Source organism: Tursiops truncatus, chromosome 13, assembly GCF_011762595.2.
Source record: "Tursiops truncatus isolate mTurTru1 chromosome 13, mTurTru1.mat.Y, whole genome shotgun sequence".
In the NCBI taxonomy this organism is placed as follows: domain Eukaryota; kingdom Metazoa; phylum Chordata; class Mammalia; order Artiodactyla; family Delphinidae; genus Tursiops; species Tursiops truncatus.
In genome coordinates, this window is record NC_047046.1 from 14,822,363 (window position 1) to 14,841,142 (window position 18,780).

The following is an 18,780-nucleotide window of genomic DNA, read 5'->3' on the forward strand; positions in this document are numbered from 1 at the left end:
GCAGGCGTTCCAGTGGACACCCCACTCCATGCCTTGCATCCTGCTTGGGTCAGGAGGCCTCGCGGGGTCCCAGGTGGGCCTAGCCGAGGATATGGGGCGCCCGGCGACTCGCGTGTCAGCGCCGCTGGCGCTTAGGGCCGCGATCTGTCTCCTCCCCTTCCTCCTTCTCCGCCCCCTCCCCCTTCCCTCCCCTGAGCACTGCCGAGGCCGCCTCCCACCCGCGGGATCCCGGCGGCCGGCAGCAGGCTCACGCGTCCGTCGGTCGGCGGGGTAGTCTGTAAGCGTGCGGAAAGCCCAGCGCCCCGGCGCGCGGCCTGGGAGGCAAAGGGCACGGAGGGGGGACAGTGGCTCCCTCCCACTCCGGGGGGAGCCCAGGAGGCGGCGGTGCTGAAGCGTGAACCGGAGAACGAGGCAGAGCAGAGGAGAGGCGGTGAGAGCGCGGGGCGCTTAGGGACCCCACCCCCGGCTCCTTTGGGAGGCCCGCGCGCGCTCTGGGGAGGTCTGGGCTGGGGAAGGAGGGCTGTTCCCCCAGGGAGGGAGGCATAGACGATCCAGCTCCCGGCTTCGCCTCCTCGGTGACGCGACCCCCGAGGGGCCCTGGGCCGAGCCTGCAGCGCCGCGCATCCTGGCACATCCCCGCGCACCCTGCATCCCTCGGCCAGGAGCGGGCCCCGGGGGAGGGGAGCGCTCAGGGAACTGAGGAGGGGGCGCAGCAGGCGAGGAGTTTCGGGAAATCGCGCCCCCGGCCCCAGCCCTCCCTTCAGGCCTGCCCCAAGGGAGCGCGACCAGGCGACCCCCTTTAGCCCCCCTTGCTGCCCCCCCCCATCTGTTCCCCATTGTTCTCAACCCATCGCTCTCCCGGGAAGGGGGGAGGGGGTGCCGCGCTCTATTCTTAAAGGGCCCTCTCCCCTTCTTGTCTCCTGGCAGGTCGCGAGCACGAGTGGGGTGGGGCGTGCCCACGGGCCCCCGCCCCCCTCTTCCCCCAGCCCAGCTCCGGAGCCGTAGCCCCGGCCGGAGGGCAGGGAGTACGCGCCGCATCCCTCCCCCGTGCGTTCTTCAGCCACCCAGGCCTTCCAGGACGCCGTGGATCGGGGACAACGGGGACAGGGACGCCCCCTTCAGCGGGAGCCGTCGGGGGGGGCGGACCTGAGACAAGGCAAGCAGCCCCACTGGAGCCAGGCGCAGGGTCTGGGACGCAGTGGGGAGCGCAGAGGGCCGGGGCCGGGCCGCCTGGTGACAGGCCCTGCTCGGCCAGGAAGAACGGGAGACCAGCAGTACAGAGCCCGGACCTAGAGTAGAGGCGGCTGCTTCACTCCCCTATCGGAGCCCAGGGAACCGAGGAATCTAGAGCACCGTTTCCCATCGTAAGAAAGACACTCGCTCCCCGGAGCAGCACCTTTACCTGAGACGGCTCTGCGGGAAGGGGTCTTGGCGCCCGGAACACCAGCCCACACGCCTTTAACTGAGGCCTCTGGGCCTCAGAGAGGGCCGGCAGTTAGAAAGGAGGCCGGAGAGTCCTTGCTGCCGCCCTGGGGAGAGAGGAAGTTCCCCACCTGCTCCCAGGCCCAGGAGGAGCTGAGCCAGTAACAGTAGGGTCCTGGCCCCTGAGGCAGCAGCGGCCATGTCACGACCAGGCCAGGGTGTGATGATGCCCGTGAACGGGCTGGGCTTCCCACCGCAGAATGTAGCCCGGGTGGTGGTGTGGGAGTGGCTGAATGAGCACAGCCGCTGGCGGCCCTACACAGCCACCGTGTGCCACCACATCGAGAACGTGCTCAAGGAGGATGCCCGTGGTTCTGTGGTCCTGGGGCAAGTGGATGCCCAGCTGGTGCCCTACATCATCGACCTGCAGTCCATGCACCAGTTTCGCCAGGACACAGGTGAGTGGACTCGCTACCCTCCCCACCCCACCACCACCATCACCACCACAATACCGCCTTTCATGGCGGGATGCTGAAATGCCCCCCAGCATCCCTGAAGAGGGAGCACAGAACTGCGGAAGGCCAATCTGCTAATCCGACCCCCTCCCCCGAAAAGGGACAGTCTAGCAAAGTCCTGTTGAAGACCTGGGTTCCAGTCCAGCCTCTCATATTAGGAGTGGGGCTGTTGGCAAGTTACATCACCTCTCTGAGCCTCAGTTTCCTCATCTGCAAGATGGATGGGTCAGTGTCTCTCACAGCTGTGTGAGGGTTCAATAAAATTGTGCTCACTGAGCAAAGAACCTAGAAGATCATTAGCGCTCAATCATCATAGTAAAAAGGCTTTTCATGCACTTCCTCATTTGATTTTTTCCAACTGTTACAGCCAGTCTCACTATTATGTTAGTGGTAGTAGTGGTAGTAGTAGCCATCCCATTTTACAGATGAAGAAACTGAGTCTCACAGAAGTTGAGTGATTTAAACTTAAAGCTGGGATTTAAGCCCAATTGATTTCCAGAACCGAAACTCTTAACTGGTATCTTATATTGGCTCTAAGTATTGGTATTGTTGGGGTGATGTGATGGTGGTTGTAATGATGGGGGGGTAAGGGTGTTGGTGGTGTTGATGGTGGGGGGCGGGTAATGTTGGAGAAGATAGTGTCAGTGGTAGTATTGATTGTGAAATTTGTGGTGGTGGTGTTGATGGCTGTGTTGGTGGTGGTCTTGGGAGTGGTGTGATGGTAATGATGGAGAGGATAAGGTTGGTGGCAGTCTTGGTGCTGTGTGACAGGTGATGATGGTGGTAAAAATGGGGATGTCCCACTCTCAGCATTTCTGTTTGCCACCACTGCGGAGATCTCCCTAGTCATTGTTGCCTGGTGGTCTCTACGACAAGCTCGGTGGGCAGTGGGGAATGGTGAGGTCCTGCCTCATGGAAGCTACCAAGGAATCCTTGGCATGTTCACCCCCAAGGACCAGCTGATGGAGGTTTGAGGGAATTACAGTGAATCCCTAGATGACAAAACTGCATGTAGCAACCTTGGGGACAGGAGGACACTTTCCTTCTCTCTTAGAGCTGGGCTGTCCAATATGGTAGCCACTAAGCCCACGTGGCAATTTAAATTTACATTTAATTAAAATTAAGTAAAATTTAATTCCTCGGTCCCACTAGCCACATTTCAAGTGCTCAATAGCTGCGTGTGTCTCGTGGCTACTGTATTGGACAGCATAGATCCAGAACATCACCATCACCAAAGAAAGCTCTAGTAGATAGCTCTGCTCTAGAACATTGCTTGGTGCCTACAGGGTGGTCACCAAGTGTGGAAACACAGGCAAAATCATAACAGATGGTTTGTTGATGTTACTTTTCAGTACGTCTGTGTTCCAAAACACCAGGTATTGGCAGCAGTCACTGGTGGTACCAATCGTTCATTCATGCCATCATCGATTTACTGACCTCCTGTTGTGTGTTCGACCCCGTGCTAAGCCCTAGAATACTGCAAGGAGCAAGACAGCCAAGGTCAGGGAATTCCCTGGTGGTCCAGCGGTTAGGACTTGGTGCTTTCACTGCCGTGGCCCCGGTTCGATCCCTGGTCAAGGAACTAAGATCCTGCAAGCCACGCAGCACGGCCAAAAGAAAAAAGAAAAAAAAAAAGACAGCCAGGGTCCTTAGTAGAGGTCTATTTGTGGAGGACTTATGCTGGAGATTCCAATGTAGTCGGTAAGCAGGCAAACACATAACCACACAGATAATCAGTTGCAGGTCTGAGAACATGAAATGAACTTGGTCTAGGAGTGGTCAGAAAGGCTAATCTGAGGAAGTCAGGTTTGAATAGAAATCTAAGGAATGAGTGTGGGAGACAGTGCTCCCAGCAGAGGGAACAGCCAGTGCAAAGGCCCTGTGGTGGGAAGGAGCAGAGTACGTTCAAATCCATTGCGTTTGGAGTGCAGTGGATGAGGGAAAGGTGGTACAAGATGAGGCTGGGGCAGGGACCAGACGTACAGCACTGGACAGCCGTGAAAAGGGCTTTGGATTTTATCCTGAGAGTAGAGGAAGTCACCATTGAATCCTGGTGCCAATCCTTCCAGAGAGGCAGAGTCCCTGGTGGCGAATTGCTAGGCGTCCCCTGCCCCATTCTCTCTGGTTTATCCTGGAACCGTCTCTGGTGGAGGGCAGGGGTCTGACAGCAGAAGGAGTGTTTCTTCTCCTTGGCTCGGTGGTCTGCGTTCTGTAGGTTCAAAGCTATTGGGGGGGTGGGGGCGGATTTTCCAGGGTGTGACTTATGGTCCCTCAGAAGCAGCGAAAGCCCCACCCAAGGTTGCCAACTTGGCCACTTTGCCTTTGATCTCCACACTCCTGTTCGGGGCTCCTTTTCTATCCCCACACCCCCACTTGGGCTCCTAATGCCCCAAACTCCCTCCATTCCCCCTTTCAGCAGGTCCCTTACTCTCAATGGCACCCCTCTTATGGGTCAGCCTCGCCGGATCCCCCAGAAGTTCAGCTTCAGTCGTCTTCCCACTGCCCCCTCCGGGAGCTGCTCACTCCACACCTGCCCCCTGTTTGCCGGAAAAGGGAAAAAAAAATACTCATCCCTCCACAGGCCCCTGGGAGCCTGCCAAGACCCCCAACAAGGGAGGAAGGCCTGGAAACCTACGGGGCCGGCAGGGGACCTAGGATGCCTGGAAAACTGCTAGAGGGAGGGGCAAGATGTCTCCCACCAGACGTGTAATAACATGATCGCCCAGTTCTCCCAGGAGCAATACAAAGTCAAGGAAGGACATCTTGTCCTCATAATTAATGGTCCAGGAAAGAGCCTCAAGCAGGCATTGTCACCTGTCCAGACCTCAGTTTCCACATCTGTGAAATGGGCAAGAGTATCGCTTTGCTAGCAGGACTGTTGAGTTGATGGAGAGAACCACACGTTATTTTATCCCACAGACCTTAACTAATTACCCACCATGAGCCTAGCATGTGCTGAACACTACAGATGCATGAAAGATGAGTCGGAGATCCTGCATCTTGAAGATCATGGTACACAGACACACACACGCACAAACAATATAACGTTGTAAAACCCAAAGCTCACATGCATGTACTGAAATGGACACAACCTCTCTCTAGATTTTCTAATTGTAAAATTCTCGATAGGTTCATTGAAGCCAAACTTTAAGTTTTTGTGGGAGGTAGCAGCATGCCCCAGTGCCCTGACTTCGGAGCTGCAGACTTTCTGATAAGGTCAGATAGTAAATAGTTTAGCCTCTGTGGGCCCTACAGTCTCTATTGTAACTGCTGCTATAGCTTAACTCTCCTGCTGTAGTTTGAAAGCAGCCAGACAGTATGCAAATGAATGAATGTGTCTGTGTCCTGATAAAACTAGTTGCAGCCGCTGACATTTGAATTTCATATCATTTTCACGGGTCATGAACTCTTTTTTTTTTTTCCCCAAACATTTGAAAATGTAAAAACCACTCAGCTCGTGAGCTGTGCAAAGGCAGGCAGCGGGTGGATTTGACCTGCGGGCTGCAGTTCACCAACCCCTGCCCTAATACATTTTTAAGCTGCCCATGGGGTAGGACAGCAGTGGTCCCACGGCATGCCCAGCGTGGCCTGTACAGAAATACTCGCCTCGTGGCGTGTGCCGAGGTGCACACGTGTGTGCATACACGCACACAGCACCAATCTGCTTGACCCACAAATGCCCTGTCTATATGCCTGTCATGCGGCCAGCGGAAGAAAGCCCAGATGTCAGGCTTGGACCACAAGGGAAGGGCCAGGCCTGCTCCCATGGGGGCTGCTGTTTGTTCAGCTGGTGCCCCGTCACCTCTCCCCTGCTGGGCTGTTTTCATCACTCTCTACACGGGGTGAGGTTCCCTTTGAAGCCCAGCAGGTCTGGAACCCAAGTGGCAGGGATGCTGTGACCCTGGTGTTCCTTTCACAGGCATATGACCTAACCAATTCCTAGGCAATTTCCAGATTTCTCCCTGAGCTCACACGGCTGGGGGCAGAGGGAGGGCCACCTTTCCGACTGACTGGCGACGCCCATTCTCTTCTCCCACTGCTGCTGGGGGCACTTATGGCAGCCTTCTGCCCATTCTGTAGATGGGACAGCTGAGGCTGGGTGAGGCCAGGCTGGGGACCATCCACAACTACTGTCCCCACGACTCAAAGCACAGCTGTGCCCGGCACTCCCAAGCTGTCAGGCTGGAGTCACAGGTGGCGGCTGGTTTCAGCATCTTCCAAGCCTACATCATCCCTTCTCTGGGTAGCTGGAGCACCACTCAGCCCTGGTGCCCTTATGGGAACATCCTGTCTGAAGACACACTTAGGCTGCTGGAGACCAGGTGGGGCCACCCAGTGGGAAGAGCAGCCATCACTGGGGAAGGCACCGCCAGAACTTAGACTCCTAGGCAGGTCGTTGTATCGATGGAGAGATAGAGGCCCAGAGAGGGTGAGTGACTTGCCCAAAGTCACACAGTCGATCACTCTTCTGGAACCCAGGCCTCTCAGACAGGTCTCAAGGTGGAGAATAAGGTGACATTCAACGAGCCAGCTGAGAGAGTCCCCTCCCCCTTCTCCCTTGAGAGCTCTGGCTTGTTGCCGGATTCTGTACCAAAGCAGAAACAGCCTGTGCAACCCCAGAGGCCTCCAGGGCCCAGCTACCCGGTTACAGGACCCCTTGGGACCCTCTCGCAGACAACCTGGAGGGCCCCAGGGGGCCGGGCCTGACACCAGGGGCAAGAAGGATGTGCGTTTGGACTAGGAAGGGTCCGTCCACTGGTGGCCGCAGGTCCAACTAGTCCGTACGGGGGTGTCTCCCACCACCACCTGTCACACTGCCTGCACCTCCACCCTTACAGACCCATCCTGTTGCCTCTGGCTGCTTGTCTGGCTCCTGGAGTCTCTGCTGGTACCATAAATTCATCATCACTTTTATTTGACAGTCACTGGTGCCTGCTCAGTACCAGGCCCTGGGCTGGTTCCTAGGAACTCAGAAAGAAGGACAAGGCCGCTGCCAAACTGATTTCAGGGTCTAGTGAAGGCAAAGACAAATATCAATACATATCATGGGAACGGCAGTTGAACTCTTGGATTCAGATATAGATCTGAATTCCAGCCTGGCCCCTTGCTGGCTGTGTGACCATGCGCAAGCCCCTTAACCTCTCTGAGCCTCAGATTCCTGCTCTGTAAAATGGGAATAAGAATAGTTCCTACCTGAGAGGATTATTACCGTGAGGACTGAATGAGGTAATGTAGGTAAAAGCATGGGGAATATTGCTTTGCTCGTAGTACTCATGCTGAAGTAGGAAAAAGATCTAAGTACCTCATAGGAGAGGTACAGGTTACCCTTGGCCAAGTGATGTGGGCAGTGTGTGCCTGGGGCCTCTGATAGGGAGGACTTCCTGGAGGAGGACTCCTCCAAGACTTTGTATGGTTTGAGGAACACTTCTGGCTAGAGGAAACCCAGGCCTGAGTGGAAAACGGAGGCAGTGACAGAAGTGGGAAGAGGTAAGGAGCGGAAGGGAGGCCTCTTGAGTCCCACCGGGCATGGCCGGGCTGCCAGCTGTCACCCTTTAGCGGCCAGGCCCCAGGGGACCCAGAGTCACACTGCAGGACCAGCCTCGTTAATCAAGGGCCCTTGGAGGCCAGAGCTGAAGCAGGCTGGGCAGGGGCTGACGTAGGCCCTTCCTGACCCATTTTATACATAGCAAAGGTGAGGCTCAGCGGGTGGGGAGCCACCTGCCCAAGCTAGGAAGAGATGGATCAGAGATTCAGATCTAGGTGGTCTGCAGCGCCCACTGCGCCAGGCCTGGCTGCCCCAGCACCTTGGACAGCGCCCACCCACGGCTGGACCAGTCCTGTGGGGTGTGGGTGTGAGAGATCCCGGGTCAAATCCTCCCCATAGCCTCTTCTCTCTCCTCTCATGTACCCTGCCTCCCCTCTCCATCCTTTCCTGCTCTCTCCAACGCCCCCGCCCCCCCACCCCCACATCCGTCCAAGGGAGCTAGGGTCTGACCTAGAGATGAAGGAGGTGACGGAAGCTGTGATGCGGAAGTGTGGGGCTGGAGTAGGCGAGGTGATAGGGAAGGTGATGAGAGCCGTGGAGGGGGGAGGGGCCGGGGAGGCGTTGGGGACCATGACTGGGGCTATTGATGGTGGGGTGGAGTTGGGGGTGTGATAAAGGGGACCGTGATGGGGAGGGTAATAACGGCTGTGATGGAGGGGAGTGAAGGGGGAGGCATGGGGGTTCTACAGAGGGGGTGACGGGGGATGTGATGGGAGGGTAATGAGGAGGGGCCAGGATGGGGAGGTGATGGGGCAGGACTGGTCACAGTGGAGCTGCCCATTCAGGCTGTGGGCAGTGGGATCCCTAGCTCCCTCCTCAGGGTGGTATTCTCAGGGTATGGAAGGTGCCCAGAGCCCTCCCACGCCTCCCTCCCCGCACACCTGTGTCTCCCTGGGCCTCCCTCCTTCCTCTCACTCCTGCATCACACCCAGTGGTAGCCACTCTGCAGGACAGACTCCAGGTCCCAAGACAGTTGCCCCCACCATGAGTCCCCCTGGCCTCCCAGTCCACAGAGGCACCCCACCAGCTGCCAGCTGCCCTTGCTGATACCAGCTGAAAACAGGGGGCCCCAAATCTGGAACTGGCTGCCTCAGGGAGCCTTGTTGGTGCGGCCCAGGCTCTAGATTCCCTCCTTCGCAGCCCTCTGGTAACTGTGGGGTGGGGTGAGGGGGTGAGGGGGTGCTGGCTTTTGACTCTGGGTAAACCACACTCTCTCCATGAGCCTCAGTTTCCTCCTCTGTAATATGGGTCCAACAGCAGGACTCTCTCATGGGATTGTGGTCAGTACTAATTTGTTCATTCATTCAGCAGGAATTTAATGAGTACCTACTATGGGCCAGACACCGTCCTAGGCACTAGGGATGCAGCGGTGAACAGGACACATACAAATCGCTGGCCTCAAAGCCCTTGTGTTTTGGTAGGGGTGATGGGCACGATACAGGCGGCCGGACGCCGAGGAGGTCGGGGATATGGGGCTGTTCCTGACCTCCAGGAGCAGGCAGGCTGGAGACTGAGTCTCCCCCAGGTCCTGTGTAGCTGCATCCTTGCTCTGTCACCCTGGCCAAGCACCTCTCCCTCTCTGGGCTCCTCCCATCGTCCCTCTGGAGCTGCTCCAGGCTGCCACCTCCACCTGCCTGAATAGGAGTGGCAGGCGGGTGATGGGCAATGGGAGGGAGTCTGGCACTGGGCCGTGGAGCTGAACGCCCTGAAATGCAGAACAAAGGAGGAAGCAATCAAAGAAGGCAGCGCTGGTGACCGGGACAGTCCTGCCAGCAGCTGCAGCGTAGCCACCTCTTCTGCCGATGACAGGCTGGGCCCCGCCGCCACTGAGCCTTTGTGCCCTCTCCTGCCCACTGCAAGCAGAGCAAGCAGGGCACGCCAGGGGAAGCGTAGGGTTCACCTGAAATTGCACGTTATGGAGCCCTCCCCAGGTTCCTCTCTTCTAGGGAACAAAGGTTCATTCATGCCAAGGCGTTAGTCACCTGGGGCTGTGAAAATAAGAGTCAAGGAGCCTGGGGTCAACATCTATCTCTAAGTTGTAAGTGATTTGGACAAAGCCGCTTTCGTTTTCTGGGTTCCAATTTCTCCATCCAGAAAGAGGCTGAAAATTCAGATGCTTCCAGGACCCGGGCAGCCAATAGAAGTGTGTGCCGTGGCTGGGAAGGCAACGGCGTTCAACTGTTGTTCTCTAGCGCCTGGTACACAGTAGCCACTCAGTAAATACTTGAAAACATGAACGGAGTGACTGTGACTCAGCTTCTGCTAACTGTTGCCGTGGGGCTGCCTCTTTGGATACTTGGTGATTTTTGAAATCCAGACTTGAGTGAGTCCACCCCAGTTTTTAAATGCCTGGTCATTATATTTACAAGATGCAAATAGCGTGGCGCCCAAGACAATATCAAATTCCCCCTCAACTTGCAATCTCCAGCCTAGTCATTTGTAGTCCTCAGGTAGGTTCACTTGTGTGTATTCGGTCATTCATTCATTCACTGACTCATTCATTCATTTAGCTAGCATTTTCCAAGTACCTACTTCCCTGTGCTCCTGGCTATAAAGGGATGCTAAGGTGGCTGAAAGCCAGCCCAACCTTTGAGAGGCTTCCAAGTTGGAGGGCACAGACGCCTCAACACTTAGTGAGCTCTGTGCTTTAAGGGCGGTACTGTAGGTGGAAGGTGCTGTGTGAGTCCCAAGGAGGAAGTGATTCTCCCTGAGGGCGGCAGAGACGATTTTAAGAGGCCAGTGCTTGAGCTGAACCGTGACAAGTGTGTAGGAACTCGGCAGGGAGGGAAGTGGGGTGGTGTGGGTTGCAGGACATTCCAGACAGAGGGAACAGCATGTGCAGATACACCGAGGCATAGCCATGCGTGATGTGTTCAGAGAATAACTAGAAGTTTGGTGTCGTTAGAGTGTGAAGCTGTGCGGACAGCTTGTAATGGGCCTTGAAGATGAGCTAAAGAGCTTAGACTGATTCATTCCTAAGGGCACTAGGGAGCTATTGATGGGTGTTGGGCAGAGGAGTGATGTGGTCAGACCTGAGTCTGTGGAAGATCCTCTGGCTGCCTTGGGAGAATGCATTACGGGGTGCGAAAGGTGGAAACCGGGACATAGGACGGAGGCTGCTGCAGTAGTCTGTGCAGGCAGTCATGGTGGCTTGGACCAGGGTGGTGGCAGTGGAAGCGGGGAGAAGTTCAAATGTGGCTGGGTTGAATCCTGGCTTAATAACTTAGCTGTGTGATTTGGGTAAATCACTTCACCTCTCTGTTTTGGCAATTGTACAAGGCAATGATAATAATGGTACCTGTTCTGTAGAGTGTCATGTGGATTAAGAATTAACATGTGGGGCTTCCCTGGTGGTGCAGTGGTTGGGAGTCTCCCTGCCGATGCAGGGGACGCGGGTTTGTGCCCCGGTCCGGGAAGATCCCACATGCCGCGGAGCGGCTAGGCCCTCGAGCCATGGCCGCTGAGCCTGCGCGTCCGGAGCCTGTGCGCCGCAACGGGAGAGGCCACAGCAGTGAGAGGCCTGCGTACCGAAAAAAAAAAAAAAAAGATTTAACATGTGAAACACTTAGCTCAGTACCTGGCACAGAGCAGACCCTCTGTGAGTGTTTACCATCGTGATGATGAGGATGTCTGTTTCACAGATGAGGAAGCAGAGGCTTGGCAGGGTCAGGGCAGCTGCCCAACACCATGAGGGCTCCAGGGGATAGAGGACTCTCTGCTCCTTCTGCTTCCTACCCTCTCGTTTCCGTCTCTCAGCTGCTGCTGCCATGCCTGGGGGTCTGCACCCGAGTGTGTTGGAAGCCAGGTGACTGGGAAGACACACACACAGCCCATAAAGTGGGCAAAGCCAGCTTGCAGCTGCCAGCAGCCTCCAGAGCGAGGGCCTTTTGAAGCCAAGTTGAAGGTGGTAGCCTCTCCGAGTGCCGTGCAGCCCCTCAGCCTTCCCCAGGCAGGGCTGGAGACCCCCTCCCCTCGCCTGCCCAGCTGCCAGCAGACCCTGGGGAGCCTGGGCCAGCTTCAAATGTGCAGAAACCGCTAATGGGCCGTGGCTCTGTTGACAAGTCCCCTGGGAGAGTCTGGAGGGAAACAGAACACTGCGGGATTATTGATCACAGGGCGGGAGGGAGAGGGAGGTGCCCCAGGTCCGCAGACTGCAGTTCGAATCCCAGCCCAGCCACCACCCCCAGGTGGACCTCCAAGTCCTCCCAAGGAGCCTCAGTTTCCCCATCTGCCAAATGGGGCTAACAGTAGTGCACAAAACCTCTAGGGCTATTGCGAGGACTGGAGGGCGCACATAAGCCCTTAGCACAGTAGCTGGCACAGAAGAATTCGATAAAGCAGGATGGTTACTGTTATTGCTGTCAGGGAGTTGGCCAGCCACGCAGATAATCTGTCGAGGGGTTAAGGGAGAGGGCCGCTATTCCAGAAGGCCATATAACAGTCTGGGTTTGAACCTCAGCTGTGTCCCTTACTTACTGTGTAACTTCCGTGCCTCAGTTTCCTCCCCTGGAACATGGGCTAGTACAAGTGGAGCAGTGAAGGGAACGTCTGGAACTGGGTGGTCTTGGGATGGCTTCTGGCTGGACCACTTCCTTGCAGATAACCTTGGACACGTTCCTACCCTGTTCTGTGCCTCTATTTCTTTGCCTCTAAAATGGGACGGTAAATTCCCTGGTAGTCCAGTGGTTAAGACTCGGCGCTTTCACTGCCGGGGCCTAAGTTCCATCCCTTGTCAGGGAACTAAGACCCCTCACGCTCCGCAGCGCGGCCAAAAAAAATAAAATGGGATGGTAATACCCCTACCTCATAGGGCCACTGTGAGGATTAAATGAGTTCACGTGAGCCTGGGCCACAAAAGTGTGTTCTCTGAGCGAGAATGATGGTTATGATGACTTCTGGGTTGGGGGAGGAATCAGGAAACTACCCCATTGGGGCCTGGCATCCAGTGGGTGTTGAACTCATGCTTAACCCACTGCCCAACCCCCAGTCACAGGCCTCAGCCAGCAGTGGGACTCTCCCCACCTGACAGGATGTCCCATGACTGCCTCCCACGGGCCCCCCTTCCCGTCAGGGTCTGGGTGCCCCCAAACTGAGGTCACTTCCCTCCGGGAAGCCACTCCCAGAGGGAGTGGTTTGTTGCTGGGCCTTAGGACTGGCTCAGCCCAGGGAGGAACACTTTGGAGACTAGAGAGGCAGACAGGAGGGCTCAGAACCCTCCCGTCTCTCTACAGAGTCAGCTTTTTCTTAAAGCCAAAAGCTGGAGGGCTGAGACACCCACACACCCCGCCTTCAGGCAGCGGGGTCAGATCAGGACCACGTTCTCCAGCCAGAAACCTCTCACAGCAAAACAACTGAGGGCAAAGCTGAGGTAGTGAGTTCCCCGTCGCTGGAGGTATCCTAGGCTGGGCTACCACTTGGCTGAGTTAAACCCCTTAGAACCAGTCTAACCTGGCCTTTCCTTGGCTCCGTGAATAAAGCATTATCCCCAACCCTCCCAAGATTTCACTATTCTGGGACCTCAGTTGTCTCCTGTAAAATGGGAATAATTCTGGTCCCTCCCTAGAAGGAACCGTGTGAGGATAAAATGAGTTAGTGCAAGGAAAGTACTGAACACAGCCTCTGGCACAGAGTGGGGACTCAGTAAACGTTAGCTTTATTGGTATTGCTGTAGCTGCGGTCTTCCCCCCCACCCCGTCCCCCCTCTCTGCTCCTCCGTTTCCTGGCCTAGCTCTCTCATTCTCCCTGACTGTCCCTGACTGTCTCAGTCTCTAGGCTTCAGGATTCTGTTTCTTTGTTTTAATATTTATTTATTTATGTATTTATTCTGGTTGCACTGGGTCTTAGTTGCAGCATGCCGGATCTAGTTCCCCGACCAGGGATCGAACATGGGCCCCCTGCACTGGAAGCGTGGAGTCTTACCCACCGGACCACCAGGAAAGTCCTAGGATTCTGTTTCTTTAAGTCTCTCTGCCCCCCATCCTCCTGTATCTGCCTTAGCATTTCCCATTTTGATCTCGGCCCTCTGTGCATGTGTGTCTCTGTCTCTGTGCCTTTCTCTCCCTCTCTTTTTTTTTTTTAAGGTTTTTTTTTTAATGTGGACCATTTTTTTTAAGTCTATTGAATTTGTTACAATATTGTTTCTGTTTTATGCTTTGGTTTTTTTGGCTGCGAGGCATGTGGGATCTTAGCTCCCTGACCAGGGATCGAACCCGCACCCCCTGCATTGGAAGGTGAAGTCTTAACCACTGGACCTCCAGGGAAGTCCCCTCTCTCCCTGTCTCTTGCTCTCCCCACCTGTGTCTCGATCTCTCTTTGGTTGTCTCTGCCCCAGGCACGAACTGGTCACTGGCTGCAGTGGCCGCGGCCGTCCCCACACCCGGTCTCCAGGGGCCCAGCTCCTGCAATCCTCCAGCTGACATTTGGCCAAAGCCCCTTTCCCCTCAGTTCATCTGGAACAAGATTGGAATTTTTCAACCAAACATTCCTAAGAAGCAAAGGAGGGGGTGGGGGGACAGGGAACAAAAGCAGACACAGAAACAGGCCCAGAAATAGTACGTGCTTGACACAGGTTCCTAACTGCCATGGGGACACGGACCCTGGTGGCCAGTGCAGCTGGGTACCCGTGAGGCCAGAGAAGGGGAGTGGACCCAGCAGAGCCGGTCCATGTTAGAAGGACCAGCCGTGCATTCAGGCCACCAGTCTGAGGCCCTTCCCATCTCCCAGGCTGAGGAACCTCCAGCCTCATCTTAGACCCATTGTTCTGGCCAAAAATCTAGGCCAGGGCCACTGGGGAAGAGAAAGAGTGTTTCCGCCGCTGCTCCCTTGGAAATCTCGAAATCGCAGCCCAGGCAGGTCACCAGGGAACCAGCTGGCCCCCCTCGGCCTGGTCCACGGCCAGCGTGAGCTGGGAGGTGGACGGACAGGCAGGCAGGCAACACTGGGCGCTTCAGGGTGCAGGGCCCAGCGGGGAGGACGGCAGCTGCCCTAATTACTCCAGCTCACCAGGTTCCGATCTCGTTTGAAAAGGACCCCAGGGACGCAGCCTTTAATAACTACCAGTAAACAGGCAGGAAAATCAATACCGGCTAAATAGAGCCCTGGAGAGAGGGACGCCTGGGCTGGTTGGCCCTGAGCTGGCTGGGAGGAGCTCCCAGAGTCCTTTGTTACAGAGCTGGCCAATGCTGACCTTAGGAACCCTGTCCCTCCTTCCCTGGGGACCCCTTGTGCACTTTGGCCTCTGCTCCAGTCTGCACTCCCTCTCTAGCAAGACCAACCCCTCCGGGCTTCCCTGGTGGCGCAGTGGTTGAGAGTCCGCCTGCCGATGCAGGGGATGCAGGTTCATGCCCCGGTCCAGGAAGATCCCACATGCCGCAGAGCGGCTGGGCCCGTGAGCCATGGCCGCTGGGCCTGCACGTCCGGAGCCTGTGCTCCGCAATGGGAGAGGCCACAACAGTAAGAGGCCCCCGTACCGCAAAAAGAAAAGAAAAAAAAAAAGACCAACCCCTCCTCTTTCCCACTCCCTCTGAGCCCCGACCTATGCCAAGTAGGTTGCCTGTTTCAGTTGCAGATGCCTCATTTGCGCCTTGTGCCTAGTGCTGGGAACAAAAACATAGATCTGACCTGGTCCTTGTCCTCCTGAAAGTCATCAGCCAGTGAGGGAGATTAAGAACAAAAACAAATCACTTAATGATAGTGCACAGATACACATGCAGTAAAAAGCAGCATGTGCTAGCTATAGCAGCAGAACGGAAAAGCGCTTCCTGGAGGAGGTGGGCATGTAGAGGGTTTTCTTGGGTGAATAGGAGTTTGCCAAGTGACCAAGGGCTGGGAAAAGGTGGGTAATGTATATACTAATAACAGCGTCTTAGCTAACATTCCTCAAGCACTTACCGTAGCCAAGCGCTCCGCCAAGCACCTGTGATGTGCAGTATCTTACTTAGCCCCACAGTCATCCCTTGGGGGTGGGTATTAATACCCCATTTGACAGATGAGGACACTGAGGCTAAATGTGGAGCCAGGACTGGCACATGGCCTGTGAGACTTCTGAGTTGTTTCTCTCAACCACTTCACTCTGCCCCTCCCGCCCCTGACCCTGCCCTGCCCAGCTCAAGACCTGGCACACGGAGGTGATTAGATATAGCAAGTTCCCACCCCCTGCCTTCCCATTCAGGGGTCACACCTTCCATGTAACACAGCACCCCAACCCTTAACTGGGAGGCTAATGGTGGTACTTTGGACACATCGGACCTGAAGATCATCTGTCACGAGCCCTCATTTTGCAGATGAGGAAACTGAGGCTCTGAGAGGGGAAGACCAGGACTTGGGAGCAGATGGGAACAGGATCCCAGATTTTCCCTCTAACTAATCCCCTCTCAGGCCTGCCCTGGAAGAACACCGTTGTCAAGGAAAAAGTCAATATGCACACGCTAAATTAAAACGATAAACAGACTGGAGAATGAGGCTGCCCTGGAGGCCTGGGAGGGGGGAGTTTTCATACGACTGACTGGCACAGGAGCCCGGGGACTCCACGCCCACCACGCCTCTCTCATTACAGCTACAGCTCTGTGCCTCGACTTCCCCAGCTCTCGGAGTCTGGGAGGTTGACAGAGAGCAGGGGGTAGCCCATAGCCCTTGGGATTCAAACAGAGAGAGCAGAGGACTAGCTGTTTCGGCCCTGGGTCAGGACCCAAGTGAAGGTCAGATAGAGTCTGTGCCCAGGAGAGAGAAGCTTAAGCAAGGCAGGGGAAGGAGGGGGTCCTCAGGATGGACCATGATGGGTCCTCATCCATCTGGCTGCAGATTCCAGGGCCAGGCACCCTGGGGTTGTGCCAGTTGACAGTGGAAACACTCCCCACGTAGGGAGGGCCCACTGCGTGCTAGGCACTGTGCTAGGCGCAGGGATAGAGCCAGGAGTAAAGCAGGCAAGATCCCTGACCTTGTACGGGGGAGACAGAGAGTAAAGCAAGTCTGCAGGTGAACGTATCATGCAGGTAGCACTGAGTGCCCGGAAGAGAGACAGAGCAAGGGAAGAGGGTGGCAATGGAGGGCCATGGAAGGGTGGCATTTCCAATGAGGGGATGTTTGAACAGAGACCTAAAAGAAAGGAGGGGGAAAACTGTGAGAACGTCTGGGAGTGGCTAGGTCATATTCCAGGGGGAGGGGACAGCAAATGCAAAGGGCCCGAGGCTGGACATTGCTTCAGTTGTTTGAGGAACAGCAATGGGGCCAGGGAGTGAGTGAGAGGTGGGCTCTATAGACCCGTGGGACTTTGTAGAGGCTTTATAGACAATGTGGTGCTTTGTAGGTCATGGCCAGGACTTTGACTTTGACTCCAAGTAAGCAGGGAACCATGGGAGAATTTTGAGTCAAAGAAGAACGTGATCTGACTTGCATTGAATGAGATCCCTCTGGCTGCTGTGTGGGGAAGAGACGACAGAAGGCAAGGACAGAAGGAGTGACCAGTAATGAGTCTACTGCAATAGTCCAGGCGAGAGAAACACAGCGGCTTGGACCAGGTAGATTTGGTGCGATGGGGAGAGGGAGAAGTGGTCAGATGCGGGATGTATCTGAAGATAGAGACCACTGGATTTACTGATAGACTGGACGTGGGGTAGGACATGAGAAGTCAGGGATGGGTCCAAGGATTGGGGGTTTGGGGCTTGAGCAAAAGGAAGGATGGAGCTGCCAGTAACCGCAACAAGGAAGGCTTCAGGAGGAGCAGGTTTGGGGCGGAGGAAGACCACAGCTCTGCTTTGGCAGAGCTGAGTTTGGGAAGCCCATTGGACCTGCATCGGAAGGTGCAGAGGGAGCACTTGGATACACAAGTCTGGCTCTAAGGGGAGAGGACATTGGAATCATCAGAGTAGAGACACTATTTGTCTTGATGGATCCTTTTAGCAACCTTGTGCCCATTTTAGAGATGATAAAACTGAGGCTCAGAGCCATTGAGTTGCCTGATCACAGACACACAGCTGGAAAGTTGGGCAGTTGGGGCTTGAAATGAGGTCTGTCTGCCTCCCAGCCCTGGTGCCCCACCCAGACCCTGTGCTCTGTGGCTCTTCTCACCAAATCCTCCCAGCAGCCCCGTGTGAGAGGGGAGCGGTGGCTCATGGATTACCATCACCTTCATTTTCGAGATGGGGCCACCGAGACTTAGGGAGACTTAAGGGACTTGCCCACAGTTGAGGAGCAGTCAAGCGTGCAGCCTTCCTGCCGGTGTGCCACGTGAACCAAAAGAATCTCTCCACGCTGGCCCCAAGGCACAGGGCAGCCTAAAGGCACTGAAAAGTCTTGCAGCCTGGACCTTGTTCATCTCTTTTTAACCCAGTGTCCATGGAGCCTTGCTCTCAGAAAGCATCTAGAATTGGGAAGCACGGAGCAGAGGCTGGGAGCCAAATTTCAGGGCCCCTGTTTTTAAAATGGGAGCATGATTACCCACCTGGCTGGGGCTGTCACGTGGTTATGTTCATTTTGAATGACCGCTCAGCACGAAGCCCTCCACAGAGCAGAGAGGCAGCATGTTTGCTAAAAGAAGGAACAAATAAACAAACAGATGCATGAAAAAAGGAATAAATAAGTGGATGAAGGAATGGACCAATGCAAGGATAGCAAAAGGCATGAAAGAATAAAATAACCGAACTCAGAATGGATCGATATCTGAACGAATGAATTCATTCACACATTCAGCAAATATCCAGTGAACACCTACTGTGTGCAGGCGCTGGGGATACAGCAGTGAATAAAACGAAGTCCTTGCCTTGTGGCAGTGACATTCTAGTGGGAGGAGACAGACAGAAAGCAAGATATATATGTAACATATAAAGTATACCAGATGGAACAGGGAAGGAGAGAAGGGAAGGTAGGAATGTGGAAGGGTGCACATTTTTATATAGGATGGTCGTAAGTGAGGGAATGATTGCAATCATGGATAAAGTTGCTGAAGGAGAATAAGTGCAGGTATGAATGGTGGCAGGCACGGGTGAATGAGCTGAGAGAATTATTGAATGAATGAACTGAGGAAGGCATGAATAAAGGAATGCACGAATGAAAGAATTAAGGAATGCATAAATGAACTTGTGCTTGAAGTAATTAATGAATGGATGGGCTGATGAACGGATTACTGAATGAGTGAACTAATGAAGGAAAGAAGGACCGTCAGTGTCGGCACGGTCGTGGCCTCTGTGGATCCCGGCTCCCACCCCAGGCTCTGACTCTGCTTCCCACCCCCTCCTTGTCTAAACAGCCCACACCCCCTTCTCCCTTCTCCTCCCCCAGGGCCTGTGATGGGCCACTGCTTCA

At 55.1% G+C, this 18,780-nt stretch overlaps 1 protein-coding gene across 2 annotated transcripts in view; it reads left to right on the plus strand.

Moving 5' to 3' along the window:
* The first annotated feature begins 221 nt into the window (after nucleotides 1–221).
* DTX1 (deltex E3 ubiquitin ligase 1) overlaps nucleotides 222–18,780 on the plus strand; it is a 38,434-nt gene continuing 19,875 nt past the window's right edge. For both annotated transcript variants that reach the window (XM_073790148.1, XM_019950543.3), the window contains exons 1-2: nucleotides 222–430; nucleotides 928–1,880. In XM_073790148.1, coding sequence (XP_073646249.1) covers nucleotides 1,622–1,880 — 259 coding nt within the window. In that variant the 5' untranslated portion in view covers nucleotides 222–430; nucleotides 928–1,621. The remainder of the gene's footprint in view (nucleotides 431–927; nucleotides 1,881–18,780) is intronic.